At 36.2% G+C, this 24,962-nt stretch overlaps 1 protein-coding gene across 17 annotated transcripts; it reads right to left on the bottom strand.

Annotated features, from left to right (window-relative positions):
• Positions 1 to 6,058: 6,058 nt before the first annotated feature.
• LOC111881709 (uncharacterized) lies at positions 6,059 to 16,554 on the bottom strand. 17 transcript variants are annotated; one of them, XM_023878125.3, is made up of 31 exons: positions 16,407 to 16,554; positions 16,244 to 16,318; positions 15,493 to 15,985; positions 14,890 to 15,187; positions 14,658 to 14,818; positions 14,172 to 14,237; positions 13,900 to 14,017; positions 13,684 to 13,793; positions 13,145 to 13,240; positions 12,916 to 13,039; positions 12,277 to 12,344; positions 12,115 to 12,201; positions 11,782 to 11,934; positions 11,618 to 11,713; positions 11,470 to 11,529; positions 11,256 to 11,374; positions 11,060 to 11,147; positions 10,729 to 10,833; positions 10,404 to 10,508; positions 10,272 to 10,324; positions 10,114 to 10,177; positions 8,741 to 8,875; positions 8,551 to 8,663; positions 8,347 to 8,440; positions 7,891 to 8,110; positions 7,660 to 7,790; positions 7,432 to 7,578; positions 7,212 to 7,340; positions 7,025 to 7,123; positions 6,667 to 6,705; positions 6,059 to 6,465 (listed from the first exon to the last, which is right to left on the bottom strand). In XM_023878125.3, the coding sequence occupies exons 4-31, from the start codon at positions 15,128 to 15,130 to the stop codon at positions 6,328 to 6,330; spliced, it is 3,159 nt and encodes a 1,052-aa protein (XP_023733893.1). In that variant the 5' UTR covers positions 15,131 to 15,187; positions 15,493 to 15,985; positions 16,244 to 16,318; positions 16,407 to 16,554; the 3' UTR covers positions 6,059 to 6,327. The 17 variants fall into 17 exon arrangements, with proteins under 17 accessions (XP_023733893.1, XP_023733918.1, XP_042751579.1 ...); XM_023878150.3 differs by having other exon boundaries at positions 15,493 to 15,584; XM_042895645.2 differs by having other exon boundaries at positions 15,536 to 15,584.
• Positions 16,555 to 24,962: the final 8,408 nt, after the last annotated feature.

The raw sequence follows: 24,962 nt of genomic DNA, 5'->3' as shown, positions 1-24,962 counted from the left end.
ATCTCACATTTAAACCTTAATTAACAAACTGGTTTTAAGGTAGTTAATACATTCAGTTAAGAGGGGGCCTATAATGCTAACTTTATGATTCCTTAGTTTATACATCAGGGATATATATTAATCGGCTCTAACATATAGTAGGATGTGTGCTTTTCGCTTCATTTCCTGTTCCTTGTTTGGTTGTGGGCTTAGAGCAGATGTACCTAATATACTATTTATTCAATCTTATATATATATATATATATATATATATATATATATATATATATATTCCGTATACACCAAGTAATCATAAGGATTACCAGGTATGGGTCAAGTCATAATATACAAATTCAATACATCGTTTTCTAGTACAAAAACATACTTTTTAGATAGAACATGTAGTAGACTAAACTAGAAACTTATCAGTAAAAGGGTTTAATCCATTTTATTAAACCAGTATAACTTAAAGGACCTTTAGTGGTTAATTATATAATACCTTAGTTTATACATCAGGATTATATATGATTAATATCTGATAGGCAGTTGGATGTGTGATTTCCGCCTTACTTCCTGTTCCTTATTTGGTTGTGGGCTTAGGGCATATTCATACAATTAACTATCCGTTCGATATTAGATTATATATAGCTTGTATAAAATAAGTGATTATAGAATGAACTATTGTGGTTACCATTTTTACTAAAGGAAATAAGGGTTTTCCTTAAAGAATGTTTTCATCAAATATAAAGGAACTATTACAGTTAACTCCATGAGTACCAAGTGAATACACCAGGGTTATATACAATGGAGATCTAACAAACAATGGGATGTGTGACTTCCGCCTCATTTCCTATTCCTTGTTTGGTTGTGGGCTTAGGGCAGATTCACACAATCGATTGTTTGTTTGATCTGGATTCTATATAACTTGTATCCACTTAGCATTCATAGAAAGGATTGTAGAGTCATTTTACTTATCTTTGATCATATCAGAAGATATAGGATCTTCTGGAGGAACAAACGAACTTTTCTAAAAGAACTTACGATTTACTTAACATCACTAAAATACTTATGAACTCACCAACTTAAATGTTGATCAACTCTTTCAAAATAACTTGTATTCTCAAGAAACTAGTAGACAGGTACGCGCTCTGGGATTCAGAAGATGAAATATAGTAGCTTCATGTCTTGTTTTGTTATTTACTTTTGGAGTTAATCTTTTGTGAAACACATCTTTGTAAACACTTAAATATTAATGCAATGGTTTTTTATTACTATGATTACTATGATACATGTGTTGTGATACTAAACAAGACGTCCTCCGCCCCGGAACGTTTCCGTCGTTCCGGTTTGGGGGTGTGACACTAGCCTTGGACAAATTCTTATGGGTTATCCATAAGATTTCGTCTACCCCTATCTTTAGGGATCCTCAACCCATTTTGCAACTATCTCATAATTACAACTTCAGTCCCCTTAATTCAATTAACCTCTTTTGACCATAAAATTAATTCTAAATTAATTCTTGACCAATGTTAATTAAATAATATGATTTCTCTTTTAATATATTATTCATATAATATGTTAATAAACCATAATATCCTCTTTCTCCATTATTCATCCAGTCAAGTTGTTTTGGTGAAGGCAACCCAAAAGGACCATGCTACAACCGGGTCAAGTACATACCAAATATAGTTATGGCTTAGACACCTAATCCAACAGTACTGGTGTGTGGGGTAAATGTTTTATGATAGTTCTATGGATTGGAGTGTTACTACATGAATGTTGCTTGCTTTGTGCTTTGTGGAACTCTTGGATGATGGGAGTCAACTACTAAGTGAATAGGAAGGTATTCATGAGGTGCATAACTGGCATTATGAAGAGTTCTTCAGCACCGTAAGTCACACATCATAAGCATATGCCATGCTTAGCACCATATATTTGGTTCTTTTCTTATAATCAACATGGTCTTCCTATGCTCAGGCAATCGATAAGGTGTTTCCTATATTACATCTTACTATAGCAAGGTTACTCTTCAACAAGAACGTTATCACGATAGCAGCCCTGCTACTTACAATCCCTCAACATCTTTGTTGCTTGGCTCTTGCCAATAGTTTTGATGTCTATTATCATGAAAACAGCTTAAAGATGTACCTTCTTATAGAAACTATTGGCAAGAGCCAATAGTTGCTTGGCTCTTGCCAATAGTTTCTTGTTGTACATTCTTATAGAAACCTTGCCATATGTACCATAGTCTGATACGACTACCTACACTACCCACATCAACTAGGGGGAAATCAGCTATGTATAGCTTATATAAGAAAAACCTTAAAGATGGTTAACAATGCTCATGCAAAACAGAATATGTAAATGATTATCGTTGACATTCCACCACGACGATAAGAAATGTCACACCATCCACGTTTCATATCCATATAGAAGCCTTGTTGTATACGTCATCATTATCAGCATCCCTTCTTTGCATGATCGTAGCAACATCTACACTGCATCACACCGGCTGGATCATATCACAACAAGGAAAAACGAATTCAGTCATACTCAACCCAGGGAAAGCTAAGTGTCACATGGGAAGGCCTATACAAGATAGTGGAGAAACACTAGAATGGAGCTTATGTCTTGGAAGCACAAGATAGGAGGCCCATCCCCCGAACTTGGAACGCGTACAATTTACGCCAATTTTACTCCTAGAGCGATGAGAAAAGACAGAATAAGACACATCAAGGGCGAGGGCAATGTGATCTAACTCCTAGCGGATAATCACACCCCAACAATTAACACTTGTTTTAGGCCCATTTTGTGTCAAAGTTTAGTTATTTTTTCCCTCATTAAACAGTGTTGATATTTCCAGAATATTATCACTAGAATGATGGAGGTCGACTATTTTCAAAAACAATTTAGATGTTTATCATTATTCAAGCTTGATATCCTTTCAATAAGAGGTTGTGGACATTTACCAATTGATAACAAGGACTGATCATCTATGTCACTTGAGTGAATTCGATGCAAGGATGCAACCATAGGCGTTGAAGGCTCATAACCTTTCCCCAAACATGTCAATCAAACTCAAAGGACTATTACCTTTTCCCATGACATGAACAAAGGCTTTAAAGGTTCATAACATTTCTCTTGATATCAAAAAATACCTAAGTCCTAAACAACTCGAGGTAACGATCTCGACTTAACTTAGATGACTAGGGACAGAGTGCAACTCTCATGGGCCCAAGAATTAGAACAAAGTCTTAAAGGGTAACTAGAAAACTTTACTTAAAAGTGAATATCCTAATAAATGTGAACCAGCCAAGGTCCATAAGAAAAGGCTAGCCAACGCCTTAGCCTAAAAACATAGGCTAACGAATCGAAAAAGGGCAAACCCCGAGATCGCGAGCACGAACTCTCGAGCCAAAACCAAAAAGTTTGGTTAAGTATAAATCCTCAAACCACAGCTCGAATCAACCTAGTAAAGCGACTAAATTGTTGAGCCAAATAACTTCCACCTATAAAACGAAAGAACTTTTCGAGTCTTAACACCCCACAAAGCAAGTAAGGGTCATTCCTAATCAATTCCTAAGGCCAACACAAACCTTTGGAAAAAATCACTCCAATGGGAAAAAACATGAACAAACACACCTCATAGGTCAACATTATCCTTTGAGAATAAACCAAACCAATATACAACATAAACCATCTATGACTAAAGCAACCAAGCTTAAAGAAAAAAAATACCACACCACAGCTCACATGGGCAAGGTTTGGCCGTTCTTTTTTATTTCTTTGATGTATTGTTGATATGTCTAGTCTGATCCGATCGCAACGGAATAAGGGGACTTGATGACGCACGGCTTGTATGACTTTGTCCAGTCCAATGTTATTGTCCGCCTACCAATCACATCCAAGGGGGGGGGGGGTGGACTTGTTAATGTCAAGTCCATTAGCATGGCCTAGAAAACTCCAGTGTGCCAACCTTGTCTGGCGCTCTCCTGGTGCTCGTCTGCCATCCTTATCTGGTACCCCCCTGTGGCCTCACCTGGTGCGTTCCTCCAAGTTGTGCATGGCGCCCCTAGGCGGCCTTGCCCAACTCCTTGCTAGCTGAGCCCGAATTGGGTTGGCCCAATGCTTGACTTAATCCCATTTGACCTAATTGTCCCCTATAAATAGAATGTTTATTCCTCCATGAGGAAGGAGCTTCTAATCAGCTACTTCACCTTTAGCCTCATGGCCAACCTCACACCCAACACAGTCAGGTGGTTCCTTCCTTCCAGGAGGAATCATATCCTTTCACCAACCGATCTAACTTAGTCATCAAAGCTTGCTTGACACAGTTCATGGGGCAACTTTAACGAATTTGTTGTGATAGCAGCTAGGTATCTCGTGGGGGACTCACTAGCGGCACCACCTCCAGATCTTCGGTCCATATCCGGGACACCAAGACCCGGTAGCCTGAGCACATATCACAATAGTAACCATTAAAAAACGTCAGAAATGATGTTTGCATTGCAAGGAAGGTCATGTAGTAAGTAAGTAGTGTTGTTTATTGTTTGGACCTACCTTTGGTATGTCACACCCCCAACCGGTGGTGAAAACGTCGGGTTGTACGACATCTTATTAATCATAGTCATTGGACAATAGAAAAGTATAACATAACCATGATAGTAGTATTTCTAAAAAATGATTACAACAATATTCAGAGTTCACAATAATCTAAGTTTCAATTGTCAAGCTACAAAATACAATACTATTCCATAGGAGTAATCAACTTTATATCTTGGTTTCTGGGTGTGCAACTTCCATCTCTTGGTTTCCTAGAAATACATGTAATTTTGAAAACGTCAACATAATGTTGGTAAGCTCACAGGTTTTAGTGGTTTATATTGAAATTATCAAGTATTCTTTTTATAAGCATTTTAAACTTAGTTTACTAGTCAAATTTTTAACCAAAGATAATGTTTTACATATATAAGTGTTATCTTAACTTATATAATTAGGGAAGCACCAATATTCCAAGGGTGTTTTACCGAGTATTGTTTTAACATTGTACCTTTATCCCAAAAGGTAGATTTTGATCATAGTCTTAACATTGTACCTTTATCCCAAAAGGTAGATTTTGATCATATATGAGTATTATTTAAGCTTATATAAATAATTTTTATTCCAATATGGTGTTTTACTATATATAAGTTTTATTACTAACTTATTTTAGTATTTTCCCTTTAGGCGTGATGGAGGTGGTGTTGAATTTGAGTCCCCATAATCAAGCGAGTGAGATGGCGTATTTCCTCCATCCATCGACACTTCATCAGACGTTGAAAATAAATATTTAGACAGTTATCACTGCCGTGGCTAATGGGGAGCTCCGTCCCCAATAACTAATGGGGCCTTTGAAATAATAAATTTAGAGTGATATAAAGTTAAACGAAATAAAACGAATAAAAATAGATTAAACACAATAAACAAGGGATTTCAAACCAAACATTGTTAATGGGGAAACAAGGACAGGAGCCGAGCGGTGCTGGGAAACGTTGAGAATTTGCACTGAGAAATTTGAGGGAAGATGCAGGGAATGCTACTTCCTCCGCTGGTTGATCCCATTAACATCACTAGATTTGTTGTCTTGAATAAGCAACTACGATAATGTCTATTATTAATGAAACAGACGTCCTCGTGGGCTAAATTTTATTTCTTTAACATGTGCCATGAACAATAAATAATATCTCAAACTCGTTCTTTTCTAGAAAACTTCTTGCTTGATTTCGTTCATCTCATCCTTTTGCTTCTTCTCTGTGACCTATTTTTTAGCACTAGGTTTAGCAATATTACTGCTTTTTTCCTCCTATAATTCTTTTTTGCAGGTGGTCAGTTTTACTTGTAATTAAGCCTATATATGGCCACTTTTGTTGTACACCTCTATTTTTATCCACCTGCAGTTTACCCCACTGAAGCTGAAGATCAACTTTGCATTTTTTTTTAATATGTTGGGTTAACTAACTACGACGAGAATCTTAACCATGGTTAAAAAATGAGTCCGTCTTTTTTTAATCTTAATCATCCATCATTCAACAATATGATATATGATACAATCTCAAACTAGTTTTTTATCCCATTTTCCCATAATGTAATATGAGAGCTTTATGTACGTACCATAGCTGGGTCCAAACAATAAACAACACTACTTACTTACTACATGACCTTCCTTGCAATGCAAACATCATTTCTGACATTTTTTTAATGACGATGTTTCTTTTTTTCTTCTTCTTCTATACACGTGATTGATTGATTGACACATGAAACCAAAACAAAACAAACCTAGGAGGAGATGAGACAAAGACATGTTTGGTTTTATTTGACACGGAAGTCGTGTCTAAATATTGTCAAATTTTGAGTAAACTTGTCTCGGTTCTTGGAATCCAAGCTTCTTGAAATGTCCGCCATTAGTTTGTCGAAGCATAACGACAGCCTCTGATGCTGATCCACTGGCTGCAATACCAAATACGTCTCGTTGTCAAAAGACGAAAATGCCCTCCTCGTCCTCGTTGTCAAAAATAACCCTATCTAGTGAGACTGGACAAGCTTTCTAAGGCTATTTTTGATGACGAGGCCAAGAAGGGTATTTACGTCTTTTGCACAAACGACAGATTAAGAAAATTCAGTACAAGTATAGAAAAGAAAAGTAGAAACCTGTGAGCCTAAAATATGAGCTTTCAGATCCGAAAATATCTGTGCAATTAAATGGTGGTTAAGAGGTTAGTTGACCTACTTCAGTCAAAGATCAAATTACACCCAAGCATAGGTGTTATAAGACACTACTCAAAACGACGTAGTTTTGAGTAAAAAAAAATAACCCTCGTGTGGTTATTTTAGAATTAAGAGGGTGAGTTTTATTTTTATTCAAAACTACGTTCGTTTTAGGTGGAGTTGTAACTGTGAATAACAATCAGAAAAAACATCATATGGTGTTATGTATTCATGGGATTTTTAATTTTTATGTATGTACTAAAATTGAAAAGTAAAAGGAAAAAAGTGATAAATTAATGACCTGTTCATTGATTAGTATCAGACTGAGCATTGGTCTACTAAGGCTCCACTGATTCCCACAGTCTTCAAACAAAACAATCTCAAACAGCGTCTTCAGTATCTGGGTTTAATTGAATGTAGAAAATAGCAACATAAGTTACTTTGATTTTACATTTATATTAATTTTTTTTAAAAGAAAGTAGTTTTACTTCTGGGAACAATGTGGGGCCCTCTGCAATATGGCGAGCGAGGTTGACTGCAGCAGGTGAAGTTGGTGCCTCCGCAATGGTGATGTTGTTGAAATAGTAAGCAGCCAAATTATCAACCGCTGATGCAGCCTAACAAAACAAAAAAGTAAAGTAAGATTTTTATTTGTTTATTATTATTTATAGACATTAATAAAGAAAAGTCGAAAATATAATAATATACCTGAGTGGAGATGCTAGTATCAAGTCCTTTTAATCCGGATTCTAGTGAGCCAACTATATGCATGAAAGTGTTTGTATCAAGGTTCAACATGTAAACAATATGGCTGTTGAATAGAACCTCCAAAAATGCATAATATGCCTTTGTAAGCTACAAAGCACACACACAAAATAAGAATTAGCTGAAAAACAACATTAGATAATAAGTTAAAATTATTATTATTTTAAATACCTTCCTGTAAGCCAAAATATCTGCCAAAGGAACTGATAGTGTCATTTTTAGAGCAATATCAAGTGCATCAGCAAGAGCTCTATCTCCGTATAGTTCAAACACACCAAAATTTACATAGTTTCCAGACAAGGCTGTCGATTAATTATTATGAAACATCACAATCAACTTTTTTTTCTTATTAAAATAATAATAGATTAAAAAATGAATGAATGAAAGTATGTTGGTATGTACCCCTTGAAAGAACAGTCAATGCAATCCATATGCCTTTGTATTTGAAGGCATATATATCAGCAGCATTAGGGAAAGTTAAGATTCTTGATCCATAAGCTACAAGAAGCTTACTAACTTCTCGAAAAAGAAGGATCCCATTAGGAGAAGAGGAATCAAAAGTTAAACGTTGAGCCTTGTTTAAAACAAATTCAGCCATAAATTTCAACAGTGGTGTAGTAACCTGCAAAATTACACATCTTATTTTGAGAAAACTTGAGATAACATTTGCCTTTGCTTTTTGTTGTTTCATGTTATTATGATCATAAAATCATAAATTGTTTGGAGTTGTTACCAAATTTTGACTATAGAGCTAATAGATAACTTGACTAAAAAAGTCTTTTCTTGTATATAAATTTTCTATCACAAGTAATTTTTTTATAAATAATTTTTTTTAAAAAGAATATTTGTGAAACTCACCTCCGGAGTGTCAGCCCAATGTGAGATGCCTTTTAAAAGGATTGGCATGTGAGCAGGATATAACCAATCAAATAAAAGTCCGTATGTTCTTCGGCTGAAATTGATCAGATATAAATGCCATTTATAAATTATAACAATCCAATAATAATCAATATAAACACAACTCAAACTATCTAGTAAAAGAATGGTTATGAAATAATTTACCTATTAGTAGCCATTGCAATTCCTCTTAAATCCCTCATTAATCCAATTAATGCATATTTTACAGTGTCAGTGCGAAACATAGTATCAGGGATTGACTCCAAATTGATAAAAACCTATAAAAAAGTAAAAACAATCATCAAACTCTTGTTAAAAATTTATGATATATGATTTATGAAAGTTGTGAAGCTACCTGTAATAGTGGATCCATTGAAGACTTGAATTTAACAGGGCTGTCTTCCATGAAAATTAACCAACCAATAGTGTAATAAAATGTTGTTCTGCTACGAGAGCATCTATATTCATGCAAGAAAGGAAAGTGCTCCCTCTACAAATAAAAATAAAATAAAGGGTTTAATTAGAATTAGTAGGTGATTCAGGCTTTGCCTAAACCATTTTTTTTAACTAAAAAAAAAACAGAAGTGGTCCAAAAGTGGTTTTTGACTTACCAAAACTGAATAAAAATTAATAAGTGGACCAAAACTGACAACCTTAATAAAGTTCAAGGACCATTTATGTCAAAAAAGCAGCTCCTCACATACTTTACTGTTCATAAGGCTGTTATGCCTTTAACATGTATATAAATGATAGAATCTATCAAAAGAATTAAAATCTGTTGTTTTGGTAGACATGAAATGGAAGAGTTCAATTCCGTTTGTAGTTTTCTGTTTGGTTTGCATCTCTTTCAAAAGTTGAAATGTAAATTATGGAAAATGACCAAAATGCCCTTTTACTGATTTTTTGTTTTTTTTTGTAAATTATATAAAATGACATGATTTTTTCCATGAAAAATCAGATAGAAAAATTACTGTATATCTTCCAAAGGATTGGAATGTAAATCATGGAAAATACCAAAATACCCTTTTACTGATTTTTTTTTTTTTTTTTGTAAATTATATAAAATGACATGATTTTTTCCAAGAAAAATCAGATAGAAAATTTACTGTATATCTTCCAAAGGATTGGAATGTAAATTATGGAAAATGACCAAACTACCCTTTTACTGATTTTTTTTTTGTAAATTATATAAAATGACATGTTTTTCTCCAAGAAAAATCAGACAGAAAATCACTGTATATCTTTCAAAGGATTGGAATGTAAATCATGGAAAATGATCAAAATACCCTTTTACTGATTTTTTTTTGTAAATTATATAAAATCACATGTTTTTTTCCAAGAAAAATCAGATAGAAAATTACTGTATATCTTTCAAAGGATTGGAATGTAAATCATGGAAAATGACCAAAATACCCTTTTCTGAATTTTTTTGTAAATTATATAAAATGACATGTTTTTTTCCAAGAAAAATCAGATAGAAAAATTACTGTATGCCTTTCAAAGGATAGGAAGGTAAATCATGGAAAATGACCAAACTACCCTTTTACTGATTTTTTTTTTTTTTGTAAATTATATAAAATGACATGATTTTTTCCAAGAAAAATCAGATAGAAAATTGATTGTATATCTTCCAAAGGATTGGAATGTAAACTATGGAAAATGACCAAACTACCCTTTTACTGCTTTTTTTTGTAAATTATATAGAAAAATCAGATAGAAGATAATTACTGTATGATTTGCAACAATGAATTTGACAGTGTCCAACTTCATAAGTAGCTTTCCTGATGAATATCTGCAAGAATATTCATCCCAAGGTTAAGAACTAAGAACATTTCCTATAGAAAACACACACACACACACAAATATAAATCATAAACAGAACTAACCCAGATGCAAGTTCCAAAAACAGACTTAAGGTGTGACCAATAACTTCCTCACTCTGTAAGTAAAATGGCAAATGAGAGATCGTATGAAATTTTCCAATATTGTTTAAAACAAGGGAGATTTTAGTAATTTACCTCTGTGTAACACTTGAGGTTTGTTGCTATTTTTCCAACTATCAAATTTAACGCCTGAAGATGATCATTAAGTCCAAGCAGCTCAGATAGTCGACCATAAAGCTGCTGCAACAAAAATCGATAGCTTTTTAGTTGAACTGAAGAAATAGCAATGTACTTTCTCTACTTCATTTATTATAGCATCTTACTTTCATTTTTACTTTGAAGAACAATGTTGTTATACAAAGAAATGAAAGTAGAATGATAGAATACACAAATAAATGAAAGTACATTGCTATTTTGTTGCATGTAGGCTGTAGCATGAGTATTTATATTATTTCATTACCTTAGAAGAATGCATAGCTTGATCACCTACATAAGATTTTCTGAAGTGTTGGAAGAAAGTCAAAATTGCTTGGTCAAGTCTCTGTTTGCTAAGTTCACCATATCTCTGTCATAAGATATTAAATTAATAAGTTCTTTATAATTACTCATAGTTGATGTTCTTCTTGTTCCATTAAGTGATCTCTGAATAAAGATTTGTTTTGCTTAATGATGTTCAGAGAATAATGTGGAAATGGAAGGAAAAAACAAATGAGGAAATATTTGTAAATAGTTAGGACTTAATGCATTAAGACAAAAGAAAACAATTAGTGAAAGGCATTTTACTGATTTACCTGACTATGTAATCCACTATCAGTAGCATTTATAATACGCAAAACACGAGCTGATAATTCTGCATCAATAGCTTCTTGGGAATCCGTGCTAAATTGAAAGAAAAATATAAAAATTACACATGATCAAATGATAAAAAACTATTTCAACAATGTAGAAAAAGAATATATATATATATATACATTTAATTTGTGTTACCTGCAACCACTACACTGTTTAATCTTTAATATAGCTGCCACAATATGAACAATCCAAGCTAATTTGGCTTCAATGACAGATAGTTCATTTTTATCACTAATCTGATGTTGTGCCCTTTCCTATTTATCCAGAAAACAAATATTAAACATCATGTCATAATTCATAAATACCAATATTTACAGGAATGCCATTTCACATTTGAACTAAAACATACTGTATACAGTTGTAGGATTGGCTCCAAAATGTTTATGATAAACAAACTACTTCTTTCATACTGAAATGCAGAAAAGATATCGATTAAATATGACAATATGTATCACTCAAATTTCACACACACACACACACACATGTGACATGTTTACCTGAAATCTGCAAAGATATGGAAAGCACTCAAGTTGGTCTTGAAGAAGCTCCACATTGTCAAGAGGGTTTTCAGAGAGATCATCTTGGGGAGTAGCCTATAGTTCAAATTTTAGGCTTTTAAACTTTCACTAATTTTTAAAAATATAAACTTGATGAATTATACCTGTACAGAATCAAATCTTGATGTGATAAAACCTTCACTAATTTTGGGCACAAACTCATCAAGAAGACTAGGTGCATCAGCTTTCAAGTAGGGCACAGATGTCACCAATCTTGACCACAGCCCTAAAAGATAGTATACACTGCTACTAGCCCACTGTAAGAGGCATGAAATGATCAAAGTAAAACATATGTTGTTGCATTTAGTAAAGAAATAAAGAAGAGAAAGAGTCTTATTTATTTATTTATTACTAGAAAATAGTACAAAGAAGATTGTTAGATGATTATTAATTTATTATATCATATTATCTGAAAGACTGAAACAGCAAAAGTCAACCTGCCATGACTGCAATGATTTCAAAGTAAACTCTGCAACCAAACGAATCCAATCACTGTAGCCTTCCACATTTACAAGTTCTGATAGCTGTAAAAATCATAAATAAGATTAAATTTTATCAGAAGAGATATATGTTTAGATATTGAAATTATTCAAAATTACCTGATAGTTTACTCTAAAACGTCCAAGAAGACGACAATACTCATGGTAATTATCATGATCAGCAAGACCTGATACAGGATTCACAAATAAACTTTTATATTAGGCTGTTGAATAGAATCATAATTGTTGATATGGGACTATTTCCACATAAAAAGGGAATCTTTTGTTAAAGGGAGAATTTCATATATGCCCTTCTACAAATCTTAAAGATTAAAATATTGAACTCGCCCGATTTAATTTCTTAATATTTAACCTTCGTAAACGTTTCATCTTCAAACCTCTTCATGGAATGTATGCATTGATTGTTTAGTTTTTGTTGTTGTTGATTATTTTCATGTTGTAGATGGAGGGTACTTTAGATATTACCATTGATTTTGATGTTTTAAAAGGGTATATATGATATTTTGATATTTAAAAAGGGCATATATGATACTTTGAAAGTTTATGAAGATATTTAGAAATTAAGTTGGGCAACTATGATATTTTGATGTTAAAATAGAAGCGGAAGTGATGTGGGTTTCAAGAATCGAAGTCAATTTGCTATATGAAAAGATAATGAACTTGTATGACTAGAATTACCATTATCATTGGTTAATAATTTAGTAATAATAACTCGAATTAAAAATTTTCAAAATGTACCTTGTCCAGCTTGTAGTATCTCTTTGGATCCAGTCATTAAATGGGCCAAGAACTTAGAACGTGCAGCATCATTTGAGAATAAAGATCGCCTTACTGAAGCCAATCTCACTAAGCATTCTAGAGCCTATATATAAAATACAACACCAAAGTTGAAAAAAAGATTTCAAAATCAAACAAACAAGCTAGAAATTCACGAATATATATTTGATAAACGAGAGAAATGACTCGCCTCTTTTGACAATGGAGGCTTTGTGATTGCATAGTAATCAAAAAATATTTGTAGTGTTGAAGGATCTTCTAAAACAGGCTTCCATCCAGATGGAATCTGCAAATGTTCATTCAAAATATTAGTGATAATGACATAAAAACCCTTAAGTTTCCAAGTGTTTGTCGGTTTTACCCTTTTGTAGATTTTAGGTTCATTAAAACCGGATGTTTGCAACTTTTTTTTCAATTTTACCCTTTGATTTATTAAAGCCCTTATGTTTGACAGAAATGTTCGGTTTTACCCTTTTTCTGGTTCATAAAAGCCCTTAAGTTTGGTAGAAATTTTCAGTTTTACTGGATAAATTTGCAAAAAAGGTAAAATTGCAAACTTGAGGCATTAATGGACCTAAAATACGACTTTGGGTAAAACCGACAAAAACTTGCAAACTTAAGGGTTTATATGGTATTTACCTAAAATATTAATAGGAAAAGAATGAGTTAATCAAGTGTTCTTGTTCATATGTTAATCAAGATTCAAGTGTAGAAGACTAAAAGTCATACCTGAACAGTGCCAAATTCATCTGAGCTTTCATCAATTGATGTTCCAACAAAATCAAATGATAAACATTTTAATGCCAGAGTAAGTGCCAACTCAGGCAACCGGCTTCCAACTGCATGTATATAATTGTTTTTTTTTTCAGAATGATTGTGAAATAGAAAGGTTGAATTTTTTTACCAAAATTGAAGTGAAAAAACTTAAAAACACTATCACATTACCATCAGTTTTCAGCTGTTGCAGTGAAGTAAGAGATATTTGGAAAACTTGAAAAAGACATTGATCCCTAAAGGAGCATGCAACTCTCCTATGATGTGTAGAAGGCAACCCCGGATTTGGCTGTTGAAAAGAAACAGGTAGGAATGAAAAAAGTAGGAAAACAGAAAATGATAAATCACAAAACTCCATTTAAGTTACAACAATATTGACTAAAAAGTCCATATAAAAAGATTCTTCCATGAAGTGATTAAGGAGTAGGAATATATTAACCAACCTGATTCATCTCACTAACAAGCTGATTTAGTATCTTTAAACCAATAGAACAATGCTCGGGTGATGCCTGATAAAAACAGCAACCATGTAAGTAAAGTCTTAAAAGCATGAAATTCTTATGCATCAAGAAAAGATTTCATGCAGCAAATAAGTTATACAAAGAACATTAAGATAGAAGGGATTTGCTAATTGCTATTCAAAAAGTGCAACAGAAGACTCTGTAGCTTTTGATTCTTGAAAACTTTCAGAATTCTTGGAAATACTCCCGACTGATTCTAAAAACTATGAAGCAATCAAATGCCCTTTATCATCTATAACATAAATCAAAACTCGTAGTTTTTTGTTCAGTTTCTTTTCACTTTGTTTTTTTGGGTAATGTATAACATGGTTTTCTACAAAAATACAAAAAAAAAAAAAAAAAAAAAAAAGCAACCACATAAGAAGAAAAAAGTGGAAGTTTATGCTAAAGTAGCAGATGAGATACTACCTGGATCAAAAAATTTGTGGAGTCTTTGACTACATCTCTGAACCTATCATCATCAAACCAACCAAACTTTGTCACCCGACACAAGAGCTGGATTAAAGATCCGATCACATATGGCTGAAGTTCATGTCCCCTTTTTGCCAAATAGGTAATGATGTAGTTTCCTTCATTAGATGTCCACAAGTCAGGAAAGTTGTATTGATGTGTAAAAGAAGAGGGTTATAAGAGTAATTACTTATATCAAGTCGCAGCTGCAGTGATAGTGTATGCTCAGTCACTTGCTTCAAAAGACTTGAACTAGCTAGCATCAATGCATAAGGAGTTGAAGCATTGTCCAATATGTATTGACACTGTGAAATGTAATCGGTATTTGCAGAAAAGACTTTAAGGGTGTTCTCAGCATGGGCTCTTTCAACTGAGTCTTGTGAATTGTAGAGTCTCTCACACAAAGCTTCCAGCTGTGCTAAGCTCTCCATTCTTGATTAGAATTGATGTTTTTCAGGTGTCAAGAACCAGCAAAATCCAATTTAGGTCTACAAAATATATGATAAGAAGAGGTCATGAATCCTGACAGAAAAAGATAAGAATGTAAGTGACTCACTTAAATCAGATATAGATCACACACTTATTAACATAAAGTAAACCCATGTATCAGTAACAGAAAGAATCAAGATTTGGCCATATAAGCAAGAACTACAACTCTACAGCATATGAGTTGAACCAGATATTATAACATATATAGATGTTACATTGTTCATCATACAAGAAAAGCATCTCTCATTGTCAAACTATTTCCTATTACATATGAGAGGTCAAAAAGAAAAAAGAAAAATAGTACATATATATATAAAGGTTATGGAAAGAACGCTATGATTGAGAACCATGAGCTGATCATCACCAATCCGTGCTATCTATAAGACGTCAACAATCCTGTAAAAAGAAAATGAGCAAGAAGAAGATTAACTGCCATCAGGTGAACCGATATGGTTTAAAGAAACTAAAGGAGCATAAGTCAATTTCTTTTTGATCTTTTATATCTAATGTTCTCCGATCTCCATTTTGCAGTATCACACATACATAAATTCTCAATATGGATATAGGAAAGGACTCAATAAAACGGAAATGAGATATAGAATCAGTCTCCAAACAACTGCATACTCAAATCAAGACGAAACTGACGTCAATCTTGAGAGATTCGAACTAGTCGATTGAGAAACAGAGATCACACGAACATCGACACGAGGTAGCTCGTAAACCAAGACTACCCAACCCTCCTATCCGAATCCCCATCCCTACACCTAGTACAGCAGTTTACGAACACCTCTATAGCCCTAAAATATCAAGAAATTAGATCAAAACCGAATCAAAGTAATTCAATAACGTAACGTAAGAATCATCAAAACATGTCATTTTCATTCCCCCTAATCTTCTTCACATTACATCCATCCAACAGAAGAATCCCCATGGTATGGAAATTGTTTTCTGGTATGAACCGTGACAGATTCTTAACATGAAGAACTCAAAAAGTTACAACACGATGCAGATGGATAGAACAAAAACAAAATCAGCTGAAGAAAATCATCATTTACACTGATCAGTGATCAAACACCTTTGCAACTTCTAGAATGAGGATTTTTTTTCTTCCAGCGGCACAAGAGATACCCCTGAGATCCAAATTGAGTAGATGAATGTAGAATGAATGGGATTAAATCGAAAAATTGCATAAAGAAATGCAGAAGGGGAGTGGCTTACGACTAAGAGGAAAGAGCAGAGAGTTTGGCTTGATAAATACTCCAATAGAGAGATATAGAGAGACGAGACGAAGCCCAACAAAAGCCCTAGGTTTTCTCACCAATTCGATTCGAGTTTGCTGCTATGACCTCGGTCCCTGTATTCATGGATCACCGTAGAAAACGGAATACGTCTCATTATACGATCACGTTGACACGCTTAGACCCGACCGGCCCAAAACCTTCATCAATTAAAATCTATACAAAATTTACGCAATCAGCCCTATGGTTTTTCAAAATAGACGTATTTAGTACAATTATGGGAACGTCTCTCCGCTTGGTCCTTATGGTTTATAAAACTTGTCGACCTGGTATTTTTTGCCAACAATGTCTACTTGAAGTTGTTAGTCGTCCTATAGGTGGCATCCCCTTGCCTACGTGGCTTGTCAATTGTCATGTCACTAGTTTAATAAGACTAATTACTTACGTGCTTTGCCACATAGACACCGACCATTTTGACCCTTTACTTTTCCGTTGTCGATGTTGTTCACGCTTATAGAAGGCGAACAAATCTCTATCATTCCCCCTCAATCAGCCAATGTATTCAGTGTGATTCGAATAAGAGTTGTGTTAGGTCAAACCTAAAAATTTGATAAGGGTCAAACATTTTTCATGTTGATCACTTATTTAGCGTTGCATCATACTATGAACACCTTCGGCTCCAGCATGAAGGGTTTTCTTGTACACTAAGTTTAGTATCCTTTATCTTTGTCACAACTAGCATTTTTAGCTAGGAAATTTTGTTTTCATGTAAACATCAACTCTTGTAAGACTTGTAATCTAAGTGGATATCACGTATTATGCTCAATCAAAAACATCCATTTAAAATCAAAAGTCCTGAGTGAAGTCCAAAACCTAATTTAAAACATCTCAGATACTCAAATTTGGGTTTGAAACCGTAATGTCCCGGTTCAAACTTAATATGGACTAGGATCCTCTTATTGGGCCTAATGGGCCAGTAAAACTTTCATTTGATGATTTAGGGCCAAAGAACCCCATTTGGGCTCTAATTAGACTCACATTCGTCAAACCATGGCATTTGGGCCTTATTGGGCCTAAAATGTCTCACCTTGTTATCATGGGCCATGATGGGCCGTGAACCACACTATCGAACCATGATGGGTCGTAAACCCATCTTTTTATTGTAATTGGGTCGTAAACTATCTTTTTGGGCCTTATTGGGCCATAAACCCTCATAAGGGCCCAATGAGCCGAAAATCTAAAACTTGGGCTCATAATTTCGAAATATAAGCAAGCATGACTCAAACCCTTATCTTTTCTTTCCTTCTCCCTCATTCTTAGCCCTACTATAAAAAAAAAAAAAAGATGAGATAATTAAGCATGTGACACCTCATAATTATCTAGTGGATATTTAGGCGAATTATACAAGTTAAACCTTAATCCTCCATGTAATAACCTCATGTCAAATCACCCTCTTTCTTTTTCTTCTTCTACTTCGGCTGAGAGCCCCCAACACTCCCCCACCTCTCTCATTTCTCCAACACAAAATGCTCACTAAGCCCTTATTTTCCAAGGAAAAATCGTGTGGGATTGCGTATGTGTTCAAGAACACATCATCAAGGTTCATCATCAACTTGGTAAGATACCTTACATTCTAGTGATTAACTTCATCATATGACAAATCTTTCATCTATTAACACTTCATTTCATGATCCATGCTCTTAGAACTTCATAGATCTCGAAAATCTCTTCAAGGAAGCTTGTTAAAGCCGAAAACTTCTTCAATCTTCATCAAAAAAACAAAACCTTCAAAGCAAGGTGAGTTCATACCCTCTATTTTCGGTTTTTACTATGTTTTGGGAGAGAATACAAGTTGTTTTGTGTAGATCTTTGTATGTATGCATGATTTTGTGTGTTTTACATGATATATGTGTGATTATGTGATGATATTTGTAGAACATAACACTTATTTCAACTTATTATGCAAAGAAAAGGTTTTAAAATACATCAAAGTTACTTAAAACTATGAGATTTGCAAAAAAAAGGGGCCAAATGTGACAAAATAACCAAAAATGGGGTATTTCATGTAACTCACTGTTTTTAAGGGACCAAAAGGAATGTATTTTGATAAATATGAATCTTTTTATATTTGTGAGCTTAAAAAGGGCTAGAAGTGTAAAAGTTCATAAATGGGCTACTTTTGGGCTTTTTCGAGTTTTTGGGCCAAGTTTGTAAATTTTTGGACTTTTGTGGGCTTAAATGTCATTTTCAACAAAGTTATGCCAAAAATGTAAATTTTTGATAAGAGGAACAAAAAATGTAAATTTATTAAAACTTGGGCCAGAAAGAAGAATTTATTTATGAATGGGCCGAAAATGCACATTTTCATAAAAATCAAGCCAAAAATAATATTTTTGACAAAAGTGAGTTAAAAATGTTATTTCTACCTAAAACTAGCCTAAAATACAAATTTTGTCCTTAAAGGACCTAAATTTTCACTTTTACCAAAAAAAATGGGCCACAATTGTAAATTTATGGTTTCTAGGACAAAAAATGACATTTTACAAAAAGGTTAGCTATTTACGTCACAATAGTAAACAATGTAGCATAATCAACCAACGTAACAAACCACAGATCGATTTCGGTATTCAAGTCCTTATTGGGCCTGGAAATAATATAAATGTTAAATGGGCTTTAGTTGTCCTTTCTCATGTGTATTGGGCTTGGGACATATATTCTCATTCTTGTTGAGCCTGGAAATAATTTACATGCTTAGTGGGACTTAGTGTCCACTTACATGTTTATTTGGTTTGGAATATACTTTATATGTTTTCTCTTTCGCGTAAATTCGATTAAGGATCTAGTGAGACGTGTCGGTTGACACCTATTGAGTGTATAATCGTAGCCTGTAGTTGTAACCAGAGTCTCCTGGAGGGAGAGCGGGAGTTTGTGTATAGATCTATACGGGTGACACCCCACACCTGAGTTGTTCGCTACAGTTAGACTAGGCCAGTCTAGGGTGACAAAAACCTTACCTTATTCCGTCGGCGTCCAAAAACGTCATGACAAGCGAAATTGTCATTATCTAGTATGATTGTAACGACTCACTTAAAGGAATTAACGTTATAAAATTTACGGGAAACCATCCTTATGATTCATAACACATGATAAAATACTCGCGTTGGTACTCAACCACGGATGTTGAGATTCCATCATTCTCTTAGGCAGACAACATCAAGTTGTCTGGGATTATTCTCTTTATACACTCACAAACATTAACACACATGCATTAATACAAGATCAGACACAAACATATCAAACTATTTTTCAGAAAATATCGGATTTTCTGGCGTTTACAAAGTAATACAAAACATTTTTTCAAACATGCTTATGAACTCACCAACATTTTTATGTTGACCTTTTAAGTTACTTGTATTCTCAGGAAACCGTTGAGCGCGTTGGGCAGAAAGAATTCATGGATATTTTGTTATATTTTGTTTCATCATACTTTGAATATTTTAGCATGTAATATTGAAATACAATATTTGATGTAAATCAATGACAGTTGTAATATTACATGTATGATGACGATGATGTTATGTTTCAATTATTATAGTTTGTGATGATACTACAAGAATGAAGTCACCCAAGCCCCTGGAACGTTTACGCCATCTGGTTCGGGGGTGTGACAATCTTAGTGATAAGGATTTAAGTTTTGTATAGATTTCATAAATCTTTGTGTAACATCCCAAAATTTCAAGCCAAAAATTTTGTTTTAAAAGAATTACTTAAAAATCATTTCCCAAAACATAGTTGATAATGTATCAAATCATAGTATCATAAAAGCCACATTCCCAAAATCATGTTCTCATGTAGTAATAAAATCATAGTATAATCCCATGAATCACAAAAATGTGGAATCAAGTGTGCATGTGATGTGTTGCTACTGCGCCGACTCCTTCCCCTTAGCTGAAGAGGTACCTGAAACAAAACTGAAAACTGTAAGCACGAAGCTTAGTGAGTTCCCTCATCATACCACATACCAATCATAACACATACTGCCAGGCATATCTAGGTGCCTGACCTACCCTTTCAGTCCTCTTGACCGGTAACCTTGCCTAGCATACCTGGGTGCTGGCCTACCCCTTTCGGCCCTCTCGGCCAGTAACCTTGCCTAGCATATTTGGGTACTGGCCTACCCCTTTGGTCCTCTCTACCGGACTTTGGGGACTATTTCACCCCTACTACTACCATATAATATCATATTGATGGGTTTTGTACAAACAAACATATGTGTGCATGCAACGCTATAATTGGATCTATGTTTTCACTATTAGATACACAACATTATGAACACATAATGAAACCCTAATGTGGTCTACTATTTTCGAAATTCACCAAGAAGGATAGATCACATACCTCTTGTTGTTATATTGCAACAACAACTTAAATATTCAAACCCTAAGTCTTGAAAGCAAGCACCACAAGTGTAGTGCCTCTAATGGCTCACGAACACCACAAGCAATTAGAGAGGCTATATAGAGAGAAGGAAGGAGGTAGAAATCGGCCCTAAGAACCCTTTAGGAAGCATGGATGAATTCTTATGGCAAAGGGGTGTTTATATAGGTGTGGAGATTAGGGTTTCAATCCTTATCCGTATCTAGTTGCTTGCCCACCAAGTAACAATAAGATAAGCCTTGAATGCCCTTATCTTTGGACGATTTCAAGGATCCTTATCCTCTTGATTTCGTCCAACCTATATCTAGGATAATCATTACCCTACTTTGTAACTATCACATAATTACAATTCAACCCCTCTAATTTAATTAATTACACTTGATCACAAAATTAATTCTTAATTAATTATTGACCAATATTAATTAAACAAATATGATTTCTCCTTTAATATATTATTCTTATAACATATTAATAAATCATAATAACCTCTTTCTCTATTATTTCTCCAGTCAAGTTGCTTTGGTGTAGGCAACCCAAAAGGACCATGCACAATCGGGTCAAGTACTTACCAAATATGGTTACGGGCTTAGACACTAATCTAACACATATCACATGTAACATATTTTGTCTAGCATAGCTGGGTACTAAACTACCCCTTCGGCCCTATCAACTGGTAACCAGGGACTATTCTCCTTACTACCTCTAACACATAACATCATATCATGCTAATACATAAAACATATCAGGTAGTAGCAACCTAGATGATTATCACAAAGACGATCATTTATCATACAACTCCTACTAGTGGGCCGACATTGTGGCCTTAGACCCACTTCTACTAGAAGGTAACTCACTTCGATAAGCCGAGTGCAAAAGTCTCGGGTGAGGGATCTCCAACAGCTGCTCTCTCGGCTCCCCGACTAATAATTCCACAAGAACACCCGATCAAAATCTGATAATCCCCTCCTAGGGTAAAATGACCATTTTACCCCTGGTCAAATTCAACGCCCGGTCAAGGTCCGAGTCTAAGTCAACTCCCTGTCAGCTCAACTCATTGAGTTACCTTTCGACTCGGCGAGTTTCTATACTAATTTGACTCGTGATAACTGAGTTAACTCGTCGAGTTCCCTCGCCGACTCATCGAGTTGCACCTGATGCAGAATCAGGACTTCGCGACTCGACCCATCGAGTCTCCCTCTGGACTCGCCGAGTTCCTCTGTCTAAATGACTAACATTACGGGTTAAGCCCTTCTATTTCAGATCCAGGTCCCACAAACCCTAAAAATGCTCTTTTAAGGGTAAAGCTTCCAGCTTTACTGTAGCACCTGGCTCTTGGTACGTATTCTGTTATTAAATCTTCATTTTTTTTTTGCATTTTAGCCTTGGACTCGGCGAGTCGAAGGACTGACTCGCAGAGTAGAAGCGGGATGAGGCACGGAGTTTAAGCTGTGGACTCGGCGAGTCGGGTCCTGGACTCGGCGAGTAGCTGCTGTTTGGACAAAAACCCTAATCCAGGGATTTGCACCCGATTTAAACGACCTTATGCAGCCTCCATTCCCCCTTTATGCTCCCAAACACTTCTCATAGCAAACCCTAGCCGTTTTTGAGGAAAACCAAGGCTTTTGAGTGATTCTTGTGAGTTTTGACCTCAAGGAAGAAGGAAGAGCATAGGAGGATTAAGAGGAGACTGAAGGATTCGAGTTTGGTTCACCATTTGCAATCTACATAAGGTATAAAGTTTGAACCTTGCTCATTCATTTGTTAGATCCCTCTTTGGGGTGATTTAGGGCTTTTATAAGCCATTTTTGGTGGCCAACCATGTTTGCAAACATGGTTGGGGGTTTGAGCTTCTGGATCATGTCATTATTGGAGTCACAAGACAGATTTGGGATGCTTTTGCACTCAAGGAAGGCCCCATGCAACAAAGAACCATTTTAGAGCCTTTTAAGCTCAAAAGTCCCATGCATGCACGTAAAGTTTGTAACTTTACGTGCTAGATCGAGTTTAGGGGCCTGGATTTATTCTTTGGTCAAGTGTTGTACATCAGAAATCGAAGTTTTTAGGAAGGGATGTGACCGACTCGGCGAGTCTATTTCTGGACTCGACGAGTCCAAGGGTTTTGGTCCCATATCAGTGAGGGTCAAAAGGACCAGATGAGTGTGGAAGGGTTTTAGGGAGTCCCAGGGAGTGACCCAACGTTCTGGACTAAGCAAATTGTTTTGGAAATTCATGGTACTCAGCGAGTGCATGAATGGACTCGGCGAGTACAAGGCAATCTTCATAGAACTCGGCGAGTTGTTCATCAACTCGGCGAGTCGAGGACAGAACGTGTTCATAGGATGAAGAGTAACTCGACGAGCTGTTCATACAACTCGGCGAGTCAAGGCAGGACATGAGTATCAGTTGATGATGAACTCGACGAGTTGTTCATACAACTCGGCGAGTCGGATGAGGATTCAGTCAGTGTTCATTTAGAAGGAAAACTCGTCGAGTCATCGCCTAACTCGACAAGTAGAGACGGGTGACTCATTGGGAGCCTCGGCTGTTGAGGCTATGACTTGGTCGGACTCTGTGACCAGGTTCAAGGCATAGTTTGTGCTGGCTGTTGAGCTTCAGCAACTGGGCAGGGAGTTTTTAGATATGAGGCAGACGACAGAGACCGTTGCGGAGATCACCGCCAAGTTCCGGGAGAGGGCATTGCTGGTGCCCCAGTATGTGGGAGACGAGGATATGAGGAGGACCCGCTATCATGACTTGTTGAAAGCCGACATACGAGAGCATGTTAGTTTTTCATCTTTCCCTACACTGGAGTCTATGATTGCCAGGGCGAGAGAGAGGGAGATTGATCTGGAGCATGTCCGGAAGAGGAAAGTAGAGGAGGGGCAGTCGATGGGGGCTTCGGGGAAGAAGCCCAAGGGATCAGATGGTAGGCCGAAAGGCCAGTCAGGACCGGGCCGCTACAGGAAATGTGGCAGGCCACATGAGGGGGCATGTAGACTGGGATCGTGGGGCTGCTACAAGTGCGGCAAGATGGGGAATTTCAACAGGGATTGTACTGCCCCTGCATCAGTTATTCAGACGTATGAGTTGTTGTGTTTCCACTGCAACCAGAGGGGCCGTAAGAAGGCCAATTGCCCCCAGTTGACAGCAGCATCAGCGCCGATGAAGGCGCCAGCTCCAGCAACCCTGCGGATTACTGATGGTCGGCAAGGCAAGGCAGAGGCTCCAGTGGTGAGGAACCAGACATTCCAGTTGACTACCGAGGAGGCACGCGCTGCACCCGATGTGGTGACGGGTATGACTTCTTATTTATGCTATTATGATATGCTGCTGTGATTTTGATATAATATGTATGTGCTTTGTTTAGTATCGTTCCATGTAAACAGTATTCCAGTTCAGGTATTGTTTGATTCGGGCGCTACCCGATCGTTTGCTTCTCTTGCGCTCAGCAAGAGATTTTCCGAGTCTTCAGGCATGTTGGATTGCCCTCTAGACGTAGAGATTGCAGATGACTGTTCGGTGCGAGCATCGACGGTGTTCCGGGATTGTGTGTTGAGGTTATTTGAGGAGCGTTATCTAGTGGATCTGGTTCCCATACCTTTGCGGGGGAACAAGGTTATTATTGGTATGGATTGGTTAAGCCCCAATGGGGCAGTGATCGACTGCGCATAGTAGTTAGTGCGGATCAGGACCCCAAGTGGGGGAGAGCTGGTGGTTTAGGGCGAGAAGCCATAGCGAGGACCAACCCTATGTTCAGCAGTAAGAGCTAGGCGTTACCTCCAGCAAGGATGCACAAGTTATGTCGTGTATGTTATGGATACCCGGGAGGCGGGTGGAGCGACGGTGGGCGAGGTGCCCGTAGTACGAGAGTTCGCAGACATATTCCCTGAGGAGCTGCCTGGGATACCTCCGGAGCGCCAGGTGGAGTTCAGGATCGACCTAGTCCCTGGTGTGGCTCCGATAGCCAAGGCACCCTATCGGTTGGCTCCTCCCGAGATGCAGGAGTTGTCTATGCAGCTACAGGAGCTGCTAGACAAGGGATTTATCAGGCCAAGTAGTTCGCCTTGGGGAGCCCCGATTCTGTTTGTGAAGAAGAAGG

The sequence above is a fragment of the Lactuca sativa genome, chromosome 1 (genome assembly GCF_002870075.4).
Source record: "Lactuca sativa cultivar Salinas chromosome 1, Lsat_Salinas_v11, whole genome shotgun sequence".
NCBI lineage: Eukaryota > Viridiplantae > Streptophyta > Magnoliopsida > Asterales > Asteraceae > Lactuca > Lactuca sativa.
This window is presented reverse-complemented; position numbering and strand designations above follow the sequence as displayed.

What these genes read in the sequence shown, in the direction of transcription:
- LOC111881709 (XM_023878125.3), bottom strand. Translation starts at nt 15,130, where the DNA reads ATGGAGAGCTTAGCACAGCTGGAAGCTTTGTGTGAGAGACTCTACAAT. An exon ending in AATCATTGCAGTCATGGCAG is followed by an intron (nt 11,935 to 12,114) that starts GTTGACTTTTGC and finishes TGCCTCTTACAG; the next exon opens with TGGGCTAGTAGCAGTGTATA. An exon ending in ATACTAGCATCTCCACTCAG is followed by an intron (nt 7,341 to 7,431) that starts GTATATTATTAT and finishes TTGTTTTGTTAG; the next exon opens with GCTGCATCAGCGGTTGATAA.